We start from the raw sequence: 19,684 nt of genomic DNA, 5'->3' as shown, positions 1-19,684 counted from the left end.
AGCACAAGCAGCACACTTAAAACTATGGTAAGCCAAAACCTATAACTAATGTCATTTCAAAGCTTTATGAGCAAATTTTCTTTCTCTTTCAAATAATCTCTTACATGCATAGCATAAAATTAATTGCTTTAATTAATTTTTTTTTTTACACTTGCTGTTTAATTGCACTTTTTGTTTAATTATACAATATTACAAAACTATGTCCCAGAATATAATGTTTCTACACAAACTATATTTCTTGTATGTTGCATTACCCACAGTCAAAATTTATCTCCAAAAGAAATAAATTATGTCATAGTATTGTCAAATTTACGTAGGAAATTATATCAAATGATTTTCTCAAATTTTGATTATGTTTTACTTTAAATTTAATTCTCTTTCTTGTGTAACTTTTCTTCCTATATATTTTTTTCCCAAATTCATGTGTCAAGAAAAACACACAAAATCTTTCGAATCCAGAACATAATAAATTAAACATTAACTTATTTTTGCAATACTAAAAAAATGTAAGTTTGTTACAAATTATTTCTCTTACAAAAAATAGTCTTCATACCATCTTAGGTTTATTGTGTTACATTTTATAATAATTCCCGTGTGTTAATCATTTATTTTTGTTTTAATTTATCTGCATTGTATTATGACATAAATTGAATTAACTAATATTTAAACCAATATCTAGGATCAAAGACAACAAAGACTATATAGAAAATGTCATCTCTCGGAAGTTATATGAAAAATCATACCAAAGTATAGATCAGCCAGCAGACTCCCAAATTCGAAAGATAACTCAAATCCTAAGTGTGACTGAAACGGTAATTTTCATTAACAATTTAGTTTTTGTTTACTTAAATCTCATAAACAAACATTAACATAACTACATTCTCACTTGCAGGTAAAATCTTTTTGGGTGAAAGCTACACTAAAAGTCTCAGAGCCACAACATTGTCTATACGTTTTAGCCTGCCCAGATTGTTCAAGAACTTGTGGAGCTGTATATGGATATGAATTCACATGTCTATATTGTGGTAGCAATTTCCCAAGCCCAAAACCACTGTAAGTTATTTAAATAGCTTGGAAAGTTAAACCACAACAGTTACAATGACCAAATATTTTTCATAATTTTCTTTAAAGCTAAACCATTACTTAACATATGTGTAGGTTACGTTTCCAGGTAGATTTATTTGATGGAACATGAAATTTGCCTGCCTATTTAGAAAATGAGGAAGCGGAAATATTATTAGGATCATCGGCTGAAAAAATAATTGAAGCAAAGCATGAGGTATTGTAGCTTAAAACTAATTAATTGTAGCTAAAAAATTTCCATTGACTTCTACATTTTATTCCCCTCATCTCTCACAGGAAGAAGATTTGAACCCTTGTATGATCAACGAAAAACTCAAAGATTTACAATTCCTTTTTCAAATCAGAACATCTAGGAATGAAACTAGAGGGAAAACCTTTGTAAGAAATACCATCGTAAAATGCCTTCAACATGAATCGTCATCAACAGTGCACACCTCTAAAGAACCAAGTTCTTCTGCACAACTTGATAAAAATTTGCTGACAGACTTGCCAATGATTGAATCCCAAGAAAGCTCTTCTAAGATAGAAGAGGAACAAGCCGCAACAAATCCAGTTCAATGTCAAACAAGTTCGACCGGGAAAAGAGGCTTGGACTGTAAAGAAATGACAACACAGAAAAGCTTCAAACATCATAAAGAAGACTGAGAAACGTATCATATCACAATTCCACTACTTTTTTGGTAAGCAATTTCCTATACGTATTCTTTTTAAATACATAAAAATATTATAATTCAAAGAAACAAAAATATAAGAAACTTACCTAATTACATTTTCTCATTTCTCTTAAATGAAAGTATAAGTATAGAAATAAACTTGTATATATATTTGCACGTACTTTAGTTTATGCTAACTAAAATTTTCCTTCCCTCATTTTCTCAGCTTGAAGTTTTTGTCTGTTCAAAAAGTACAACATCAACGAATATATCACCCAAGGGTAAGCGCTATCTCCCTAAGTTTGAAACAGCCCCATCAGTATATTATGAAAATGAAAATAAGGCTCAACCAATTTATCTGAACTTAGTTTCAACCTGTGATATTTTCGTTTATTTCATTTTTTTCGTTCAGTTTGTGTTTTACTTTTGTTTGCTATATAGTTCTTAGTTGCATTTTGAATAACTGAAAGAAGAATCTTCACTGCAATGTATGACTGACTTCTGTAAATATCTATCTATTTTGCCAATTTTTGCATTTTCCATAAAAATTCATTTTGCTATTTTCACGTTTAATTTTAATAAATCTATTGTTTTCCTTGTTGTTCTTTTGCTTCATCTTTTGTCAAACATAATAGTGCAGTTTTACCCAACATATTTCAAAATACATAATGAGGTATTTTTTAACACTTCATCGAATTAAAATCATCAATGCCCCACACTACGTTTACACTATCATTTATTACTGAAAAATATTTTTCTTTCACTCGGAAAATCTAATAAATACATTACTCTGCTGGATTTACCCTATTTTATTCACCAAATTTATACTTTGTCAAAGGAATAATTCGTCCGATTATGATATATATTTAAATTAATCGCATCTTTCATTCCACTGTTTTCTGATTCTTGCTCAGATTCTTGCAACATAAAATCTAAGGTGACTAATTTGTAGGTTGAATAAAAAATGAAAAATAAATACGATTCGTATAATGTAATTCCACTTTAAATACTCCTCCACCTACTAAGTTGAAGAAAAAAACAACAAACAAAAAAGATCATATGTAAGCAGGTACTTTAGTTGCAACTTTGGAGGAAAACGTAGAAAGCATAGCAATGGTGCCTACCATCGTCCATTTTCCTACCATTGCTGCTACTGGTTCTTTTGGGAAAAATAACGACATTTTCTCACTGAATGACAAGTATGATGAAATCTATGCGATAGGCATCAGAGGATTGCGATCCAGCTACTATCGATCGTTCGAGGTTTATTCGTAAGTCTCTCTTCGCTTTTTTTCTTCTATCGTGAATATTGGCGAGCAATAGCTTACGACTGAATTGATTTGTTGCGATGAACTGTATGATTTTGCATGTTCTGTTTTGCTGTTTTCAGAAATATTTTGGTGGTTTTTGATTAGAATGTCTGGTGAGATCTAGGGAATATAATGACATTGTTGAACATTAAGTTTATGAAGATTTTAGGTGTTGTAGTGGAAGAAATGTATTGTTTCCATGGTCTATTACGGAATAATTTATATCCTTCACTAAGGCAATTTCATCAAATGTTTTTTTTGTGTGGGTTCAACAGTTGATTTATATATTTTGAAGCTCAATTTAATTGCTATAAACTTCATACTAAGATGTTTTTTTTCTGTTATTCACAGCAGCTCTTTCTTTCTTTCACATTGATTTTTAGTTTTGTCATGTATGCATTTTTTTCCACTATATAAGAATTATTGAATGAAATTCCATTGAGATAACTACAGTCATTATGAACCTGATTTCTGTACAAATATTTTACACATTCCTATTTCGACTATATCTTACAGAAAAACCCAGCTCATCAACTTGATCTTTTGCGAAACCTGCACCAAAGAAAGCATCAGGTAATATAGTATACTCAAATTCTAATTTGTTTAACCTTATGCTGTAATGTTTCGACAATTCTTATTTTCTGACTGCTTGAATTACAATGATTTAGGATGCCATTAACTCTTCTCGCAAACTGGAATTTGAGAGGCCGCTTTATACAATAGATGATATCGACCACCATAAAAGCCAATTTAAATTTTTACAAAACATTAAATAGTTAATTAATTTATTATAAACATATTATAAACTAAAAATTAATATGTTTCCATTACTTTAGTTAAGATACTTTGACACTATATAAATAAAAATAATCTAATAAACACAATTTTTTTTAAAAAAATTCAAATAAAATAACGAACTAACACTTGTCATAACTAATCTATTAATATGAAAGAAGACAAAATAAGTTCAAACACTTGTCACAAATATTCAATGACTCAGCCTATTTTCAAACACTTGTCATAAATACTTAATGACTCAGCCCATTTTCATTACTATATAAGCATATCAGATACAATTCCAATTTGGATAAACTAAGTTTACAAAACTGAGTCAAATGGAGAACAATACTTTTTGCACTTGTTGTATTGATTGTACACAATGTTATTATAATTACATATTTCAAAAAGAAGTTAACGAACTGTTTAAAAGAATTCATTCCAATCCAGTGTGGACCATTATATTTCGAAGAGTGTTGCAGATTGAACCAAAGCTTACAATCCTGCTAGAGTATGATCATAATATGTAAGCAATTCAATGTATGCATGTATGTATGTATGTATGTATGTGTGCGCGTATGTGCTTACTCATCTTTTTAGAGTATGATAATATCTTAAGAATATGATAATATGGAATCAATTATTTGTTATAATCAATTCTATGTTGTAATAATATATGTGTACACGTATGTATGTATGTATATACTCATCCTACAGGCTACAGATGGAACCAAAGCTTGCTGGCATATGCTGCCATGTTAGAATATGATAATATGAAAGCAATCCTATGTTGTAACTTATAAGCAATCCTATGTTGTAATGATATATTGATATATATATATATATGTGTATGTATATACTTAGTCATCCTACATCCTACATGTCATGTATAGAATTTATAACTTTTATTATTGTTACAACATATCAATAATTTCTTTTATTACATTAAATCTCAGTTGCAAATTTAAATTTTTTATATCCATCTGAAACATACAAATTATTTAAATATATTGCAATTCAAACAGAATTAAGCAAAAATAATATATGTAAATCATCATACACACAATATAATCTCCCTACCTCACTAAAACCTGGGTAAACACCTCAATTATTGAGGTGTCCATACCTAGTATTAAATAACAACAACAATAACAAAATCTTAAAAGCACAAAATAGTTAAAATTAGTGGTGCAAACGAACTGAGCCGGTTCGTGAGCTTTACGAGTCCGCTCGATAAATATTTGATTCGTATTCGAGCTTATCGAACTCGAGCCGAATTCGAACATGTTCGAATTTTTTTTCGAGCCGAGCTCGAGTCGAATTCGAACATGTGCGAATATTTCGAGCTTTTTCGAACCATAATATCCGAGCAATAGTTCACGGCTCGAAGCATTCGAGCGAACTCGAACTTCATTTCGAGCAGAGCTCGAGCCAAAATATTTAAAATTATCGAGCTTCGAATCGAACTCGAACTCGAATATAATCTTATCGAGCCAAATTCAAGCATTGAAATTTTATCATATTGAGCTCGATTTGCTTCGTTTGGACACATAGTTAAAATAATAAAATAAATGATTTTTTTTTAAAAAAAAGGTTTAAGTGAGATTCAGAAAAGAAGCCAAAGGCATCGGAAATTAACGATGATCATGGTGATGATGAAGAGAGGAGAGAGACTAGCATGGAGATTGGCGAGGCGATGAATGATCTAAGAAACAAGAAAAAGAGGATGAAATTGAAAGTGGATGAGGATGAGGAGGAGGAGAACCCCAATGCGGTGTCTAATTTCCGTATATCGAAGCCGTTGAGGGACAATTTGAAGGTTAAAGGGATTGAATCATTGTTTCCTATTCAAGCAATGACGTTCGATATTGTTTTTGATGGTGCGGATTTGGTTGGAAGGGCGCGCACTGGTCAGGTTCGGGGTTTTTTCGGGTTTAATAAGGATATTTTTTTTTTTTTAAAAAAAGTGAATTGCTGCTACAATTCATGCTACCTGACTTCTGGATTTATGGGTTTTTTTTAAAAAAAAAATTATTTGATTTTCTCTGGTTGAATTCACATCGAAAGGTTTTTCATTGATACGATTCTCTCCAGTGACAACATGAACGCATGATGTTAGTATTAGTTAGTAGCTTGTTATTAGTGGATTCTATTTTCTGGGGATCGCATTTTCCTTAAAACGATGGCTTTTATAATAAGTATCGTAGTTTCTGCTGGAAATTTTAGTACTTGAGCTGGTGAAATTGAGCTGATGTAATCAGTAAATGTACAATCTATTGTACTTGATCGAGATGAAACTTCTTAATGAATGTGGATGTGGGCTGTCAGTTCTTACACATTCTACTGTGCAACTATTGTTGAAATCTAATACTTCTGATGGCAATTTCTTGACCTCTTGTCTCTTGATTCTGGTGGACACCTATTTATATCTGAATAAACAAATATATATGATTCACCTCCTTTATATTTTATGAAAGTTTTATGTATTGATTATGCATTCTGCATCTTCAATTTTAAAAGTATGATAACAGGGGAAAACATTGGCATTCGTGTTACCCATATTAGAATCGTTGACAAATGGGCCCGCAAAAGCATCCCGAAAGACTGGATATGGAAGGGCACCTAGCGTTCTTGTGCTTTTACCCACTAGAGAACTGGCCACACAGGTATTTATCTTCTATATTTGGTTAACTTTTAATTTTGTGAAGAAATGTTGAATAATATTTTTCTTATTTCCTTGCTTTTTCAAAAGAAGTTTCAATGTTCTTTTCAACTTTATTGAGATAACTGAAAAAAATTGTTTTGCCCTCCTTTTTCATTTTTGATGTGTGGAATCCTAGTCCGAGATCTAAACACATATTCCAGATTCCTATGCAATGTCTCTAGTTTTCTTTTTCTTTTTCAAGATTCTTCTGATTATTACTTTTCTGAGTATCAATGTCTTATATATTTTGGTCCCTACATTTCTTTGTTAATATGATCTTAGGTATTTTCTGACTTTGAAGCCTATGGTGGGTCGTTGGGGTTGAATTCATGTTGCCTGTATGGGGGTTCTCCCTACCAGCCACAACAAATTCAATTGAAAAAAGGTGTTGATATTGTTGTTGGTACTCCTGGTCGTATCAAGGTATACTATTATTTAATGAAACTTTCCTCGTCCTGTTTGATGGTCAATTCTGTACAGTTTTTATATATATGGTGAGTTTGGAATTTATCTTGAAGGATCACATAGAGAGGGGGAATATTGATCTTAGGGCACTAAAGTTCCGAGTACTTGACGAGGCTGATGAAATGTTGAGGATGGGTTTTGTTGAAGACGTTGAACTTATTCTCGGTATGTTAGATTGGTAAAATTTATTTATATTTTTCCCTCTTGCTGCTGCATCATCGACGAGCATTTGCATTTGTGTGTTGGATGCGACCTTATTCTTCATTTATAGACTTTTTTAGAGTACTTAGTTTCATTCCTAATCTTAAGTTAGTTTTGCTCTTACTCCTAAGTTATTATAATTCCATTTCATTATAAATTCGAAGGCAAGGTAGAAGATGCAAGTAAAGTTCAAACTCTCCTATTTAGTGCCACTCTACCAGCCTGGGTGAAGCAAGTAAGTTTTCCTTATATTTCTTTGTTTCTTCTGGGTTTTTCTTGAAGCAGAAGATGTCGAGATAATTTTGTTATTCAAACCTTCATTTTGTTTAGTTGTCCTTTCCCTTTTCTAAACGAAACTTATATTTGTGATGCCAGATTGCAGCTAAATTTTTAAAACATGATAAAAAGACCGCTGATCTTGTTGGAAATGAGAAAATGAAGGCTAGCACCAGTGTGAGACATATCGTTCTTCCTTGCTCAAGTTCTGCTAGATCCCAGCTTATTCCTGATATCATTCGCTGCTACAGCAGGTTGGTTTTGTTCTATCAACTGTGTCCAATAAGTTTGCACGATATTTGGAATTTAATTGTTTGTATAGTCATCCTTTTTCCTATCTATTTCTTGTCTCGTGTTATAATCTTCTCACCCGTTTTCCATGGGATAATTTCTATAGTGGAGGTCGCACTATTATTTTCACTGAGACCAAGGACTCTGCTTCTACACTAGCTGGATTACTGCCTGGAGCACGAGCTTTGCATGGGGACATACAACAGGCAACACGGGAAGTAAGATGTTATCCTCGAGCCCTTATGGGTTCTATCTTCATTGGTTAAAATAAGAAAAATAATTGGTTTAAAATGTGTCCTCTCTTGTCATTAGATTTTATTCATTGTATAGAAATTGTGTCCTATAATGACTTTACTGTCCATATCTAAGCTAATAAGACCACCGATTTTCTAGCATTTTGATTGAATGGTAACTAGAGATTTCAGTCGCAATGAGATTTTTTAGTAAAGGGTGGTGTCGCATTTACAATTAGGCCTAACAAAATTGAAAGACACCCATGGAGATCCTTTTAAAAATGTGTTCTTATGTTTTCAGGTTACACTTTCTGGATTTCGGTCTGGAAAATTTTCTACACTCGTAGCTACCAATGTCGCCGCACGTGGATTAGATATCGATGATGTTCAGTTAATAATTCAGGTATTATTTTGTTTTCTTCATCACACAACAAGATTCAGCGTACACACACACACATACACACACAACGCTTATGATGCTTCCTCGCATGGCAATCTAATGATTGACAATATTTGTTATGCTTTAGTGTGAGCCTCCTCGTGATGTAGAGGCATACATTCATCGATCTGGAAGAACAGGCAGAGCAGGTGATTTTCTAATAATATGATCTTTTGCATTTTAAGTTCATATTTTGGTGGATGTCCGTTGAGGAAGTATTTGAAACCTTTTTAGGCAAAAGTGGTGTTGCTGTGATGCTTTATGATCCAAGGAAGTCAAACTTTTCAAAGATCGAAAGAGAATCAGGTGTGAAATTTGAACACACATCTGCTCCACAACCAGCCGATATAGCTAAAGCTGCTGGTTTGGAAGCTGCAGAAAAGATCACCGAGATCTCTGATAGGTATGCAGCAGTATGCCCAAAAAAACTTGAAGTAAATGTGCTCTCCGACATTTAAAACGATATTCATTGCTCTGAGTTGCAGTGTTATTCCGGTGTTCAAGGCTGTTGCTGAAGACCTACTAAACTCATCTGATTTATCACCAGCAGAATTGCTCGCAAAAGCTCTGGCCAATGCCGCTGTATGTTTTTATTTATTCTTTCTATATTACTTGGAAATGACTTTCTTTGTTGCCTCAAGTTTTTCTGTTGGTTATGCAGGGCTATACCGAGATCAAGAGCAGATCACTTCTCACTTCTATGGAGAACTTTGTAACGATTTTCCTCCAAAGTGGAAGGCCCATATACTCACCATCGTAAGTTCAAGTCATTATCTTTAGTTGATCTATTTTTCCAGTGTGCTGGGGCACATGTGAAAGGTCACCACGTATACGTGTATCGTGTTGAAAATTCGAAGTATTAGCCTACTTTTCTGATACACTATATGACAAGTTACATTTTAAACCTAGCGAAATTTTGCAATTTTGTAAATATTTTGCAATATATTTCTTCAACACGAGTGTATCAGCTGTGGCAAGACTTCTGCACTGAGATCTCCTTCCAATTTTTGGTGACTCCTAATAAAGCAGAGGAGAATATATTATTTCAATATGAGGTGTGGCAAGATTTTTTCTCCGAGTATTTTCGATATTTTGTATAATTGTATTGTGCATGTGAAAACAAACTATGGTCTTTTTTCTATGCAATCAAATGAATTCTTGCAGTCGATTTAGTACTTCTATAGTTTATGCTCGATATTTTAATGTAGCTTGTAGTAGGTTTGTGATTAGCGGTATTTATGAATGCCTATTGCCTGGAGATGTTGGTTGAATTTTACTAGCTCCTATATAGTTTGTTGGTATGTTCTCTACCTTTTTCCATTCTTACTGATGTTGTGACGTTTCAGCTATGTTTATGGGATTCTACGGAGATTTTTACCTGAAGAAAAAGTTGAGTCAATCAAGGGACTTTCTTTAACAGTTGATGGAAAAGGCGCAGTGTTTGATGTGGCTGCCAAAGATCTGGACACATTCATTGCTGGTGAGTTCCTTCTAGAACTGTTAGATGGCCAAAAAACCTACCATTTGACGGGACGTAGTGGGGCGGTCCGTCATCTCGGCTGGCTGGAAATCCCGAACGGTAGGTTGCGGGTTAGGTGGGCTGAGCCAAAATAAATAAATAAACAAAAATAAAAAATTATTATAATTAATTACAATTTTCATGTCATAAATAATTTTTTGTAAAAAAATTATCAATAAAATTCTTAATTAATGATTTCACACGTGTACTTAATTAATGCAAAAAAATTCACAATTTTAACTAAAAAATATATATCATCATAAATTCGTAATATTTTTTTTTATTTCCCTTCCAGACCTGCTGGCCAACCCAAGCCCGCACGAACCGACCCATGTGAGCTGGCCCATGTAGGCTTGTGTCATTAAATGGGTTGACAAAATTTCAATCCAACCCACATACATTGTCTGACCGGGCCGACCAAACCGAAGATGTAGACTTTATAACGTACACATTGTGTGACGGGGTGTCCTGTACCATTATTATTAGAAAAAAATGTAGATGCACACTTTATAATGTACACTTTGGCTTACATTAACTTACATGCTCTCTTACCAAATACAGAACTATCTATGAAAATAAATAAATATCTTGTTAGTCAATGATAGTTTTTTAAATTGGTAAGCAAAAATGTAAGCTGAAACTGAGGTGTATATCATTACTTTTATTATCACAATCTCTTTCTTTTTTTTTTATTTATTTTTATCACCACTTCCAGAAAGGATAAGCTGTATTTGTTAGTCAATGATAGTTTTTTTTATTTACACTAAGATATGATAAGCTGTATTTTTAATTTTAAAATATCTCACAAACACAAACTAAATTTTTTTTAAAAAAAAAATAACTCATTCAAATAAATGGTTGAAACTTTAAATTTGAAAATGTAACTTCTGAAAGGACTTGTAAAGCCCAATTCATTTTGTCGAAACACCAGAAACTGAAGACATTTCCTTGAATATCAAATAGTTTTTGTTCACATGCTTTTTAATCTGGATTCCTCTGAACTGTTACATAGCTGATGTTTACTGCATTTTGGGGTTGTAGGCCAGGAAAATGCTGCTGGAGTGAACTTGGAGGTGGTTAAAGCATTACCCAATTTACAACAAAGAGAGCCAGCTAGGGGTGGAAGATTCGGCGGTAGTGCACGTGGTGGATTCCCGGACAGGCAAAATGGTAGATTTTCCGGTGGAAGAGGAGGGAAAGGAGGGTTTGCCGATTGGCGAGGCCGCGGTGGAGGAGGTAGAGGTCGTGGCAATGCCAGCCACAAATGGTGAAAGTAATTTTGTTGCCAGTAATTCAGCATGCTCCGCTGGGGCATACAAATTTTGTTGCCGAAGAAAATTTGTACGAGTGCTAAATGGCTCTCATAAAATTTTGTTCTTTTATTCTTTAAACTAGCATATTTGCACACACGATGTGTATGACGAATTTTTTTTATTTATTATGCGTAATTTCAATTAAAAAAATCTAATCAATTTATAGTATAAAAAATAACTTTTTTGGGTCAAGAATAGTAACCAAATGCATCATTACTTTTATTAGGTATTTTTCACTCCATTAGTTTTTTTTAAATAATTTGGAATTTGAAAATAGATAAATAAATATAAATTATTATTAATTTTCAAATAAAATGAATGTACTATACGTTGCATACAAAATTTGGGAGAAAAAAATGAGAGAAATAACTAAATGAAAAAAAGAAAAAAAATTGAGATAGTGGAGGAAAATGGTTTATTGTGTGTGTTTTTTTATATTTATTTTATATTTTTATTTGGCATATCAATAGACCAACTAAGGGTATTTTGTATAATAGTAGTAATAGATAACAATAAATGTTTAATATAATTTGGGTGGATTTACACAATTGTTTCAACTTTGTCGATATTATTGTGAAAATTCCTCGCAAGCGTACGAGTGTCAAGTTTTAATATAGTGATTAAATCAGATATCGATCTCACAGGGAGTAAAATGAAAATATTCAGTGCTTGTAATTAAAATAGTCTAAACTTTATCTAGAAAATCAATACTTGAGAAATTTGCAATAAATAAAAATAATCAGGATGTTTTTGATAGCACGCACACAACTTGCAGATATAATCAATCAGAGAAAATTGGTCTAGAGGTATACATTTCACCTGGTTTCAACCACAGTCAATCCTAAATAATTAATCTTCATGAATTTCAGTCAATTAATAGCCAAGAACACTTAAGTTTATTATTTCCCTCTCCCGAGCAACAAATAATGTTTATCAACTACAATTCAATTTCAATATTCCTATTAAGAATTTATCGCAGTGATCTATCACAAAACAATGTTCTTTTTAAAAGCTCTGTTAAAATCATACACTCTCCCGAGCTGTATAAATAATTAACAGTATAGTTTCTAATGTCCTATTCAAAATCCCCTCTCCCGAGCAATGATTTCAAATAAATATAACAAATCAATTATTGATCAGATAATTGAAAAGACAATCAATTCTAGAAAAAAAACAATTAATCTAGAAGAAACTCAATTCAATAAAATCAAAAATTCATGAAAGCGTCTACACCAGGTTCCATCTGACCTCTAGACTCTAAAAATTTAGTTCATAACTGAATTCTGAATAAAATAATAATTCATAAATTCAAACATATTCAGAATAAAATAAATAAAAGATAAAGAAATCAAATCCGTCGTCGATGCCGTGTCCGGTCTATCAAACTCCGTCTTTATTCTTCAATTAAGCTCCAGAAAATCCCAGAAAAATCTCACAATCTCGATCAATCTCTGATGTTCTGTAATTGTGATTGTGGCGGCCCCCCTTCCAAGTCTGATAAGAATTTTCTTTTATACCATGCACAAAAGCCCACTCAAAAGCCCATAAAATAATTGCCCGAAATAATAAAACTTTCCAATCCAGCAACGGGTCGGGCGCTCAAGTGAAGGCGCGGGCGCGCCTTGATCTCGTAACTGGACGATCGAACCGGAAAACCGTTTATATAATACAATATAATTAATAATATCTTTTAAATTTTATAAATCTAAAAGATGTATATAAATAAACAAAAATATATTTATCATAGTTTAAAAAATAAATAACTATATAAATATATTCAAAATATTAATTATAGTTATATATACTATATTTTTATAAATAAATAAATTAATTAAAAAAATATAATAATAGAAAAATAATATTTTTAACGAAGTACAAATTTCAAATAATCATGTGTATATATATAATAAAATATTAAATTTAAATTTTAAAATTAAAAAAAACAATTTTTAAAAAAAATTAAAAAAAATTCGAAAACCGGTTCAACCGATTTTCTGGCCGGTTCTTGGGACTGGTTCTTAGCCGGTTCTTGGCCGGTTCGACAGGTTTTGACCGGTTCTTGACCGGTTCTGAGCGGTTGAACCGTTAAAACGGTTTTTAGGGGTATTTCGGACCGGACCAGCGACCGATTCCCGGTCGAACCGGCCGGTCCGGTCCGGTCCGGTTTTTAAAACACTGATGAAAACATCGGTCATGAATTATGAGAGAGGGTACGGATATACATGTGTGTGTGTGTGTATATATGTGTTTTTTATTTGTAATCTTAGAATTTTTTTGAAAATTAATGTTGTATAGTTTTCTACTGTCAGATTTGAAACCACTGTTGTTCTGTCACCTTATTGTTATTGTCGCCGTGCTACGTTTCTGATACCGTCATCATTGTCGTTGCTGTCTGTCGTTGTTGTAAATAACCGTCAATATATGGTGTATACACACATGAGAGTTGTATTTAATTGTTTATTTGCATATGATTTATTTATGTAAAGACGGATAGTAACATAAATTGAATATACAAGTTATAACCAATTAGAGAATGGTTTCATAGTAGTTGAGTTTTTTTTTGTGGGTGTAGAGTCATTTGTAGAGTTTGCGAAAAGACAATATTTAGATGAGAATATGAGTAAAGTGGGCGACATGAATTTGTATCAGTCTATGCCTCTTGTGAATGTTTGATTATTTTCTTTAATGCGGGCTCCTTCCTGCCGCGGTAAGAGTGAAAACGTTTGAGAGAGAGAATTGTGTGTCGCGGTTAAAAGTTTCCCATTGGGATTTGTGGAATCAATTGTATACGTTCTTGAAGAAGGCATACATCACTCTCTTCTCTTTGGTTGTTTATTTGTCTTCAGCTCTACTATATCCCTGGCTCAAGGGCAGCTACTTACTAGCTTGAGGAATCGAGCTAACAAAACGCCTAGAACAAGGGATAAAAGAAGTTTTTTTTGTAGCTTAGGTTAGCTCTAGTTCCTAGCCTGCCTGGTCCAGGCCCCGAGTCCTTTTACAGCTTCCAATGAGCTACCAGAAGGTTTAATGGAATACATTCATTTTTCGCTTTGTTAATTTCTCCGAGGCTCATTCTTCTTCCCGTCGTAATCGAAAAATTCCAAATTTATAAGATGGTTTGGTATGCCTTACACTCTAGTAAGTCTGAATCAACTCCCCAATATATCATACAATTATTCACATGAATCGATATTCTCTAATTGCAACCCTATTTCTCTAATTATTTTTTTGTGCTATAAAACTATATGATACATTGTTTTCCTTAGGATAAAACTTTGTCACTGACCAATACATTTGATCAAAATTACCCTCCGACATGTGCCACTTCACTTTCAGTAGAAGGATTTTAGAGACAAGTGACAACTTCATTAGGCTGTGCGGATTGTCTTCCCATATCTCAGCCTCAATGGATTTAAGTTTGTCAAAACATTTATTTCATAATCTTTTGAACTTTCACATGCATGTTCTTCATTGGTAGTATTAGTTGCATCAAGATTATTGTTCTCTTCATTTTGATTCTGATGGGAGGGAAGAAAGATCATCAGTGTAATAAGTAACATTATGACTAGACATTTGAAGAATGTAATTATGGTTTAATACACATAGTTGTTATTAAAGAATAAATTGAGGCACTTCAAAATTGGGGTTAAATAATAATAAAAATAAAAAACCTTAACCAAATATATAATAAAATATTTTTTTTTTAAAAGCAAATTTTGGTTATATAAATGCTGTTTCATTTTCAAACCTCGGTCTCTTTGGAACCGGGTGATGGAAATTTGAACCCGACATCTTTTACTTTTTACTTTCTTCATATTATTCATTTAGATCATATTTCATCCGTCTCAAATATACAATTTAGTTTTCATATTTAATTTTATTTCTCTTATTTTTTTTACAAGTTTACCCTCATTAACTACTTGTACAATTTTTTTTTATTCTATTAAAATTTTCATTAAATAAGAAAATTCGAAAATTCTTTTCTAAAATTTACTTTTCCAAATAAGTTTTTAATATATGTGAAAACACACACTTACATATTGATATGAAATGGAAAAATTATTGTTTTAATTAATTTAAAGGTTCGAGGTTCGTCACTTAAGTTAATTCTTTAATTTTAACTTGAAAATTTAAATAGTTTTATTTCGATAAATATAATTATTTTTTTATATTATTTAATTAAAAGGTAAAATTTATAATTTTAGTTTTATATGTTTATTTGTTTTCTATTTTGATCGTATATGTTATCAAAATTTATTTGTAGTCATATATATATATATACATATATATATATTTTTTTATCTTTGATAATTTTAGTTTTTTTTAAGCATTAAAACTTGACACTACTGAACTCATTCAACACCCTTGTCATGTTGATATTAAATCGAATAAATGACCAAAATTAAGAAAGAAGATGGACTAAAACCTGAAATTTATCAAATAAAACGAACAAAAATATACAAATCCAAAAATATTATTTTCCAAAAAAAAGAAAATTTTCAAATGGAAATTGTTCAGGCCCGGTTTATTATCCGTTGACACTTGGCAACCTCATTCTACACCGAGTCGCTCAAGAACAAGAAAACTCTGGGGTCATCTGCTGCTCCATTCCTTTGTAAATCTTCAAAGAACTCAAGCTCTTCCGCCCCTTGTGTATTAGGTGGAATCATCATCTAATTCTGGATATCTTCGATGTTCCCACAATTTTCTGTAGCAGCCATCGATCGTAGGCCCCTCTGATTCAAATCTCGACCCCCCAAATCCCTATTTTCATTGTTAATCACCTTCTTTGATCGATTTACATAATGGGATGGCATATAAGATCGTCGAGATTGATTTATGATGCTTTTCGTAGTTTTAATTCGAAGATTGCTGTACCCAGAAACCCCATTAGTGAAGCTCTCTCGCGAACCCATTTTTCCACCTCTTGTATCAGACCCACTTCTCGGAATTCAAGTATTTGTGGAATTTCTCAACCACTTCTCAGAAACTCTGCTCTACAAAATTTTATGCAACAAAGCCAATGCAAGAGTCCTTTTTTTAATGGGGCAAAACGATTTTACTACGTAGATAGGAACCAAATTTACCACTTCAAACCCAGGGGGTATAATCGTTGGTCTCAGTTCTCTCCAAGAAATGTTATCATTGTGGTTTTGGTTGGCTCTGGGGTTGCTATCACCATATACTTTGGGAATTTGGAGACTGTACCTTACACAAAAAGAACCCATTTCGTGCTTTTGTCTAGAAGTCTAGAGAAAGAGCTGGGAGAGAATCAGTTTAAGCAGGTAAAGAATCAGTTCAAGGGTAGAATCTTGCCCCCCCTTCACCCGGAGAGCATCAGGGTTCAAAGAATATCCCAAGATATTATCGAGGCTTTGGAGAGAGGATTCAAGAAAGAAGAGGTGTGGAGTGATATTCGATACTCTCCTGAAAGTGTAATTCAGCCTAGTGAGGCTAATCCACACGAGACAGTAAGGGCATTGAGTGATAAGATTGGAGAAGAGGAGATATGGCAGAGTGAACATAAGTGGCAGAAGGATGATGAGATTCTTGATGATCGGTGGGTTCAGAAGAGTAGGAAAAAGGGTCAAGAGAAGGGGGTGAAATCCGAAACCGGACATTTGGAGGGGTTGAAGTGGGAGGTTATTGTGGTTGATGAGCCTATGATTAATGCCTTCTGTATACCTGGTGGTAAGATTGTTGTTTTTACTGGATTACTCAACCATTTCAGAGCTGATGCTGAGCTAGCTACTGTTATTGGGCACGAGGTACACATGTTCTTGTGTATGTGTTCGAATTGTTGACTTCATACATTTTGCTGGGCTACCTTAGAATTAGATATATAGTGGTTAAAACTTATATTTTTAGAAAAAAAATATGAATGAAGATGACTTTTTTTCATTTGAGGGTGACTGCTCTGCCCGACTAGTGGGTTGCTTCCTGTGATTATATTTATTGGTTACTTATTTTGTTTATTATTGAAATAATCTGCATTGTTTTTGACTCTATAGGTTAGTCATGCTATTGCAAGGCATTCGGCTGAACAGATATCGAAAAACCTCTGGTTGACCATATTACAGTTGATTCTTTATCAGTTTTTCATGCCTGATGTTGTGAACACAATGTCGAATCTGCTCCTAAGGCTTCCTTTCTCTAGAAGGTATTTTGAACTTGATGTTCTCTATTGTGGGAATACTTTGTTTCTCCATTTGTGACTTTGTGCTGCTGTTATGTGTTGGTCTGAGTAAAAGTTAAGCTCGCCTTTTGTTACCTCATTTGAACTTCTAACAGTTCGGATTTTTTCAACTCTCACATTTTTTCTGCTATATCGTTCATCGTCATGATTCCTCACTACTTTTTTTTGTTGTCATTTTAAATGCTCGCCACAAATGCTTTGTGAGATCATAGCAAGTGACATGTTACTTGGGGCAAGTAAGTTCCTGTTAGATGAGAAACAAAATTCATTCACAATAAAGACATTATTTTGGCCAATCTAATGGAAAAACAAATAGATGAATGATTACCCACATGGATATTTAGTCTCAGCATGACCATATAACACAGCTATTAATTATTTAATTTAGGCTGATTTAGGTTGCCATCCGAGAGCCAATTGCGGTTTTCTTTGTGTTCTTCAGAACAAGCAAGTTCCTTAATTCTCACAAGCCGGCTGTTTTATTCTTATTGACTGCAATTTGTGTGATTGGAATATTATTTGAGCAATAAAATGCCTACTAAATTATATCATGAATAAAGATTCACGAAAATATTTGGAGAACATCCAAGCATCGACTTTGACAGCAAACTATCAAGTTGTTCCCGTCTTGTTCTTATGGTATTTCTCGGAAGGCTTACCTCTAACTTTATCTGCCAGTTCAATTATAAGGTTGCTTTGTTTAATTTGATGTCTCGAAAATGGAAAGAAAATTAAACTAAAGTTTTCTTTTTGTCTAAATCCCAGAATGGAAATGGAGGCTGATTATATTGGAGTGCTGCTGATCGCATCAGCTGGATACGATCCACGAGTGGCTCCCCAAGTCTACGAGAAGTTGGGAAGAATAGTGGGCGATTCGAAATTACAAGATTATCTTGCTACTCATCCTTCTGGCAAGAAGAGAGCTCAAACATTAGCTCAGGCTAAAGTTATGGAAGAAGCATTCGACATCTATCGCGAGGTGCAGTCAGGACGAGGGGTTGAGGGTTTTCTTTAGCGAAATAGCGATTTTTGTTGGACACCTACGGAGAATTGTATACCTTTTGATCTGCAGCAAATGTGTGATTTTGCTGAACGCTTGAAGATTCAACTTGGGCTTTATTTGGTTCTCAACTGGTTAATTTTTGCAGGTAAAATGGTTTGCAGTACCACGTCTCTTCATTACAAATAAGGATACGTACATTTTATCATTATATACTGAGAACAAACATACCTATTTGTACCTCTTGAATTTATTTGGGAGTTTCGCAAAAAATTATGCTTGTTAAGAATAGATTATGAAAAAATAAAAAAAATTAGAAGTGAGTCCTTTTGGAAACAGGGATGACAATGGACTCGACCGTGTATTAAACTTGTCTCGACGGGACTGGTCTAGACCCGGCTAAGCCGATTCCATATCGGGTTTGGCTTGGCGGGATGAATCAAGCCAAGCCCGCTCTAGACCAATCCAGCCAAGCCAAGCCCGCTCTGGACCCATCGGCGTATTAGCCAAAGACCTATATCCATCCCGCCAAAGTACGCTAAAGTATGTATATATATGTATAAATGTAAAATATATATGTAATATTAATAAGAGTAACATTTTTGTGAGACGGTCTCATTCGTGAGACGGGTCAATTTTATCCATATTTATAATAATAAGTAATACTTTTGACATAAATTGTAATACTTTTTAATGGATAATCCATATAAAAAATCCGTCTCATAAATATGACCCTTGAGACCGTTTCATAGAAGTTTTTGTCTATTAATAATGTATAATTATATTTTTATACTAATAATTAATATTTTATCCATAATTTGAGTTTATAATATTTTTTGGGTTGAAATGAATTTTTTTATTATGTTATGTTTAATATGAAAATATAGCAATATAATTTTTTTTTATAATACTTATTAATTAATACAATTTGAAAAATTTTAACTTGTAAGAATATTTTTTTGTCTTAAATATTATCAATGTAAAGTTGAAATTAAATTTAATGTTTTTTGTAATTTTTAAACTTTTAATTTTTTATTTAATAAATTTAAAATTATATAAATTGTGACGGGGCTCGAGTTTGGTCAGACCCGTCATAGACCTGTTGCTCTGTTTCCATTCCTATTTGGAAATAAAAGTGAAAAACAAAAAAACTAGAAGTTGGTAGTGTTGAGATTACCGAGACTTGATATTAACTATTTTACTAAAATCACATTTGGAGAATAC

General features: G+C 32.9%; 2 protein-coding genes and 1 long non-coding RNA gene across 4 annotated transcripts; all 3 read left to right on the top strand.

Annotated features, from left to right (window-relative positions):
* The first annotated feature begins 1,967 nt into the window (after positions 1-1,967).
* On the top strand, positions 1,968-4,648 carry LOC140867568 (uncharacterized). Its single transcript, XR_012145187.1, has 4 exons — positions 1,968-2,017; positions 2,937-3,007; positions 3,563-3,619; positions 4,541-4,648. It is a non-coding gene; the product is annotated as an uncharacterized lncRNA (long non-coding RNA).
* Positions 4,649-5,455: 807 nt separating this feature from the next.
* LOC140864717 (DEAD-box ATP-dependent RNA helicase 7-like) lies at positions 5,456-11,386 on the top strand. Of its 2 annotated transcripts, none has more exons than XM_073269043.1 (14): positions 5,456-5,738; positions 6,355-6,489; positions 6,810-6,950; positions 7,046-7,157; positions 7,358-7,428; positions 7,569-7,723; positions 7,867-7,978; positions 8,295-8,396; positions 8,521-8,581; positions 8,667-8,835; positions 8,918-9,014; positions 9,094-9,188; positions 9,779-9,912; positions 10,993-11,386. In XM_073269043.1, exons 1-14 carry the CDS (start codon positions 5,502-5,504, stop codon positions 11,220-11,222), a joined length of 1,851 nt encoding a protein of 616 aa, XP_073125144.1. In that variant the 5' UTR covers positions 5,456-5,501; the 3' UTR covers positions 11,223-11,386. The 2 variants fall into 2 exon arrangements, with proteins under 2 accessions (XP_073125144.1, XP_073125145.1); XM_073269044.1 differs by lacking the exon at positions 10,993-11,386 and adding an exon at positions 10,247-10,537.
* Positions 11,387-15,835: 4,449 nt separating this feature from the next.
* Positions 15,836-18,688, top strand: LOC140865797 (mitochondrial metalloendopeptidase OMA1). Its single transcript, XM_073270570.1, has 3 exons — positions 15,836-17,032; positions 17,276-17,424; positions 18,226-18,688. Exons 1-3 carry the CDS (start codon positions 16,070-16,072, stop codon positions 18,473-18,475), a joined length of 1,362 nt encoding a protein of 453 aa, XP_073126671.1. The 5' UTR covers positions 15,836-16,069; the 3' UTR covers positions 18,476-18,688.
* Positions 18,689-19,684: the final 996 nt, after the last annotated feature.

Source organism: Henckelia pumila, chromosome 4 (assembly GCF_033568475.1).
Source record: "Henckelia pumila isolate YLH828 chromosome 4, ASM3356847v2, whole genome shotgun sequence".
NCBI lineage: Eukaryota > Viridiplantae > Streptophyta > Magnoliopsida > Lamiales > Gesneriaceae > Henckelia > Henckelia pumila.
Note: the sequence above shows the minus strand (reverse complement) of the source record. Positions and strands in the feature narration are given on the sequence as shown.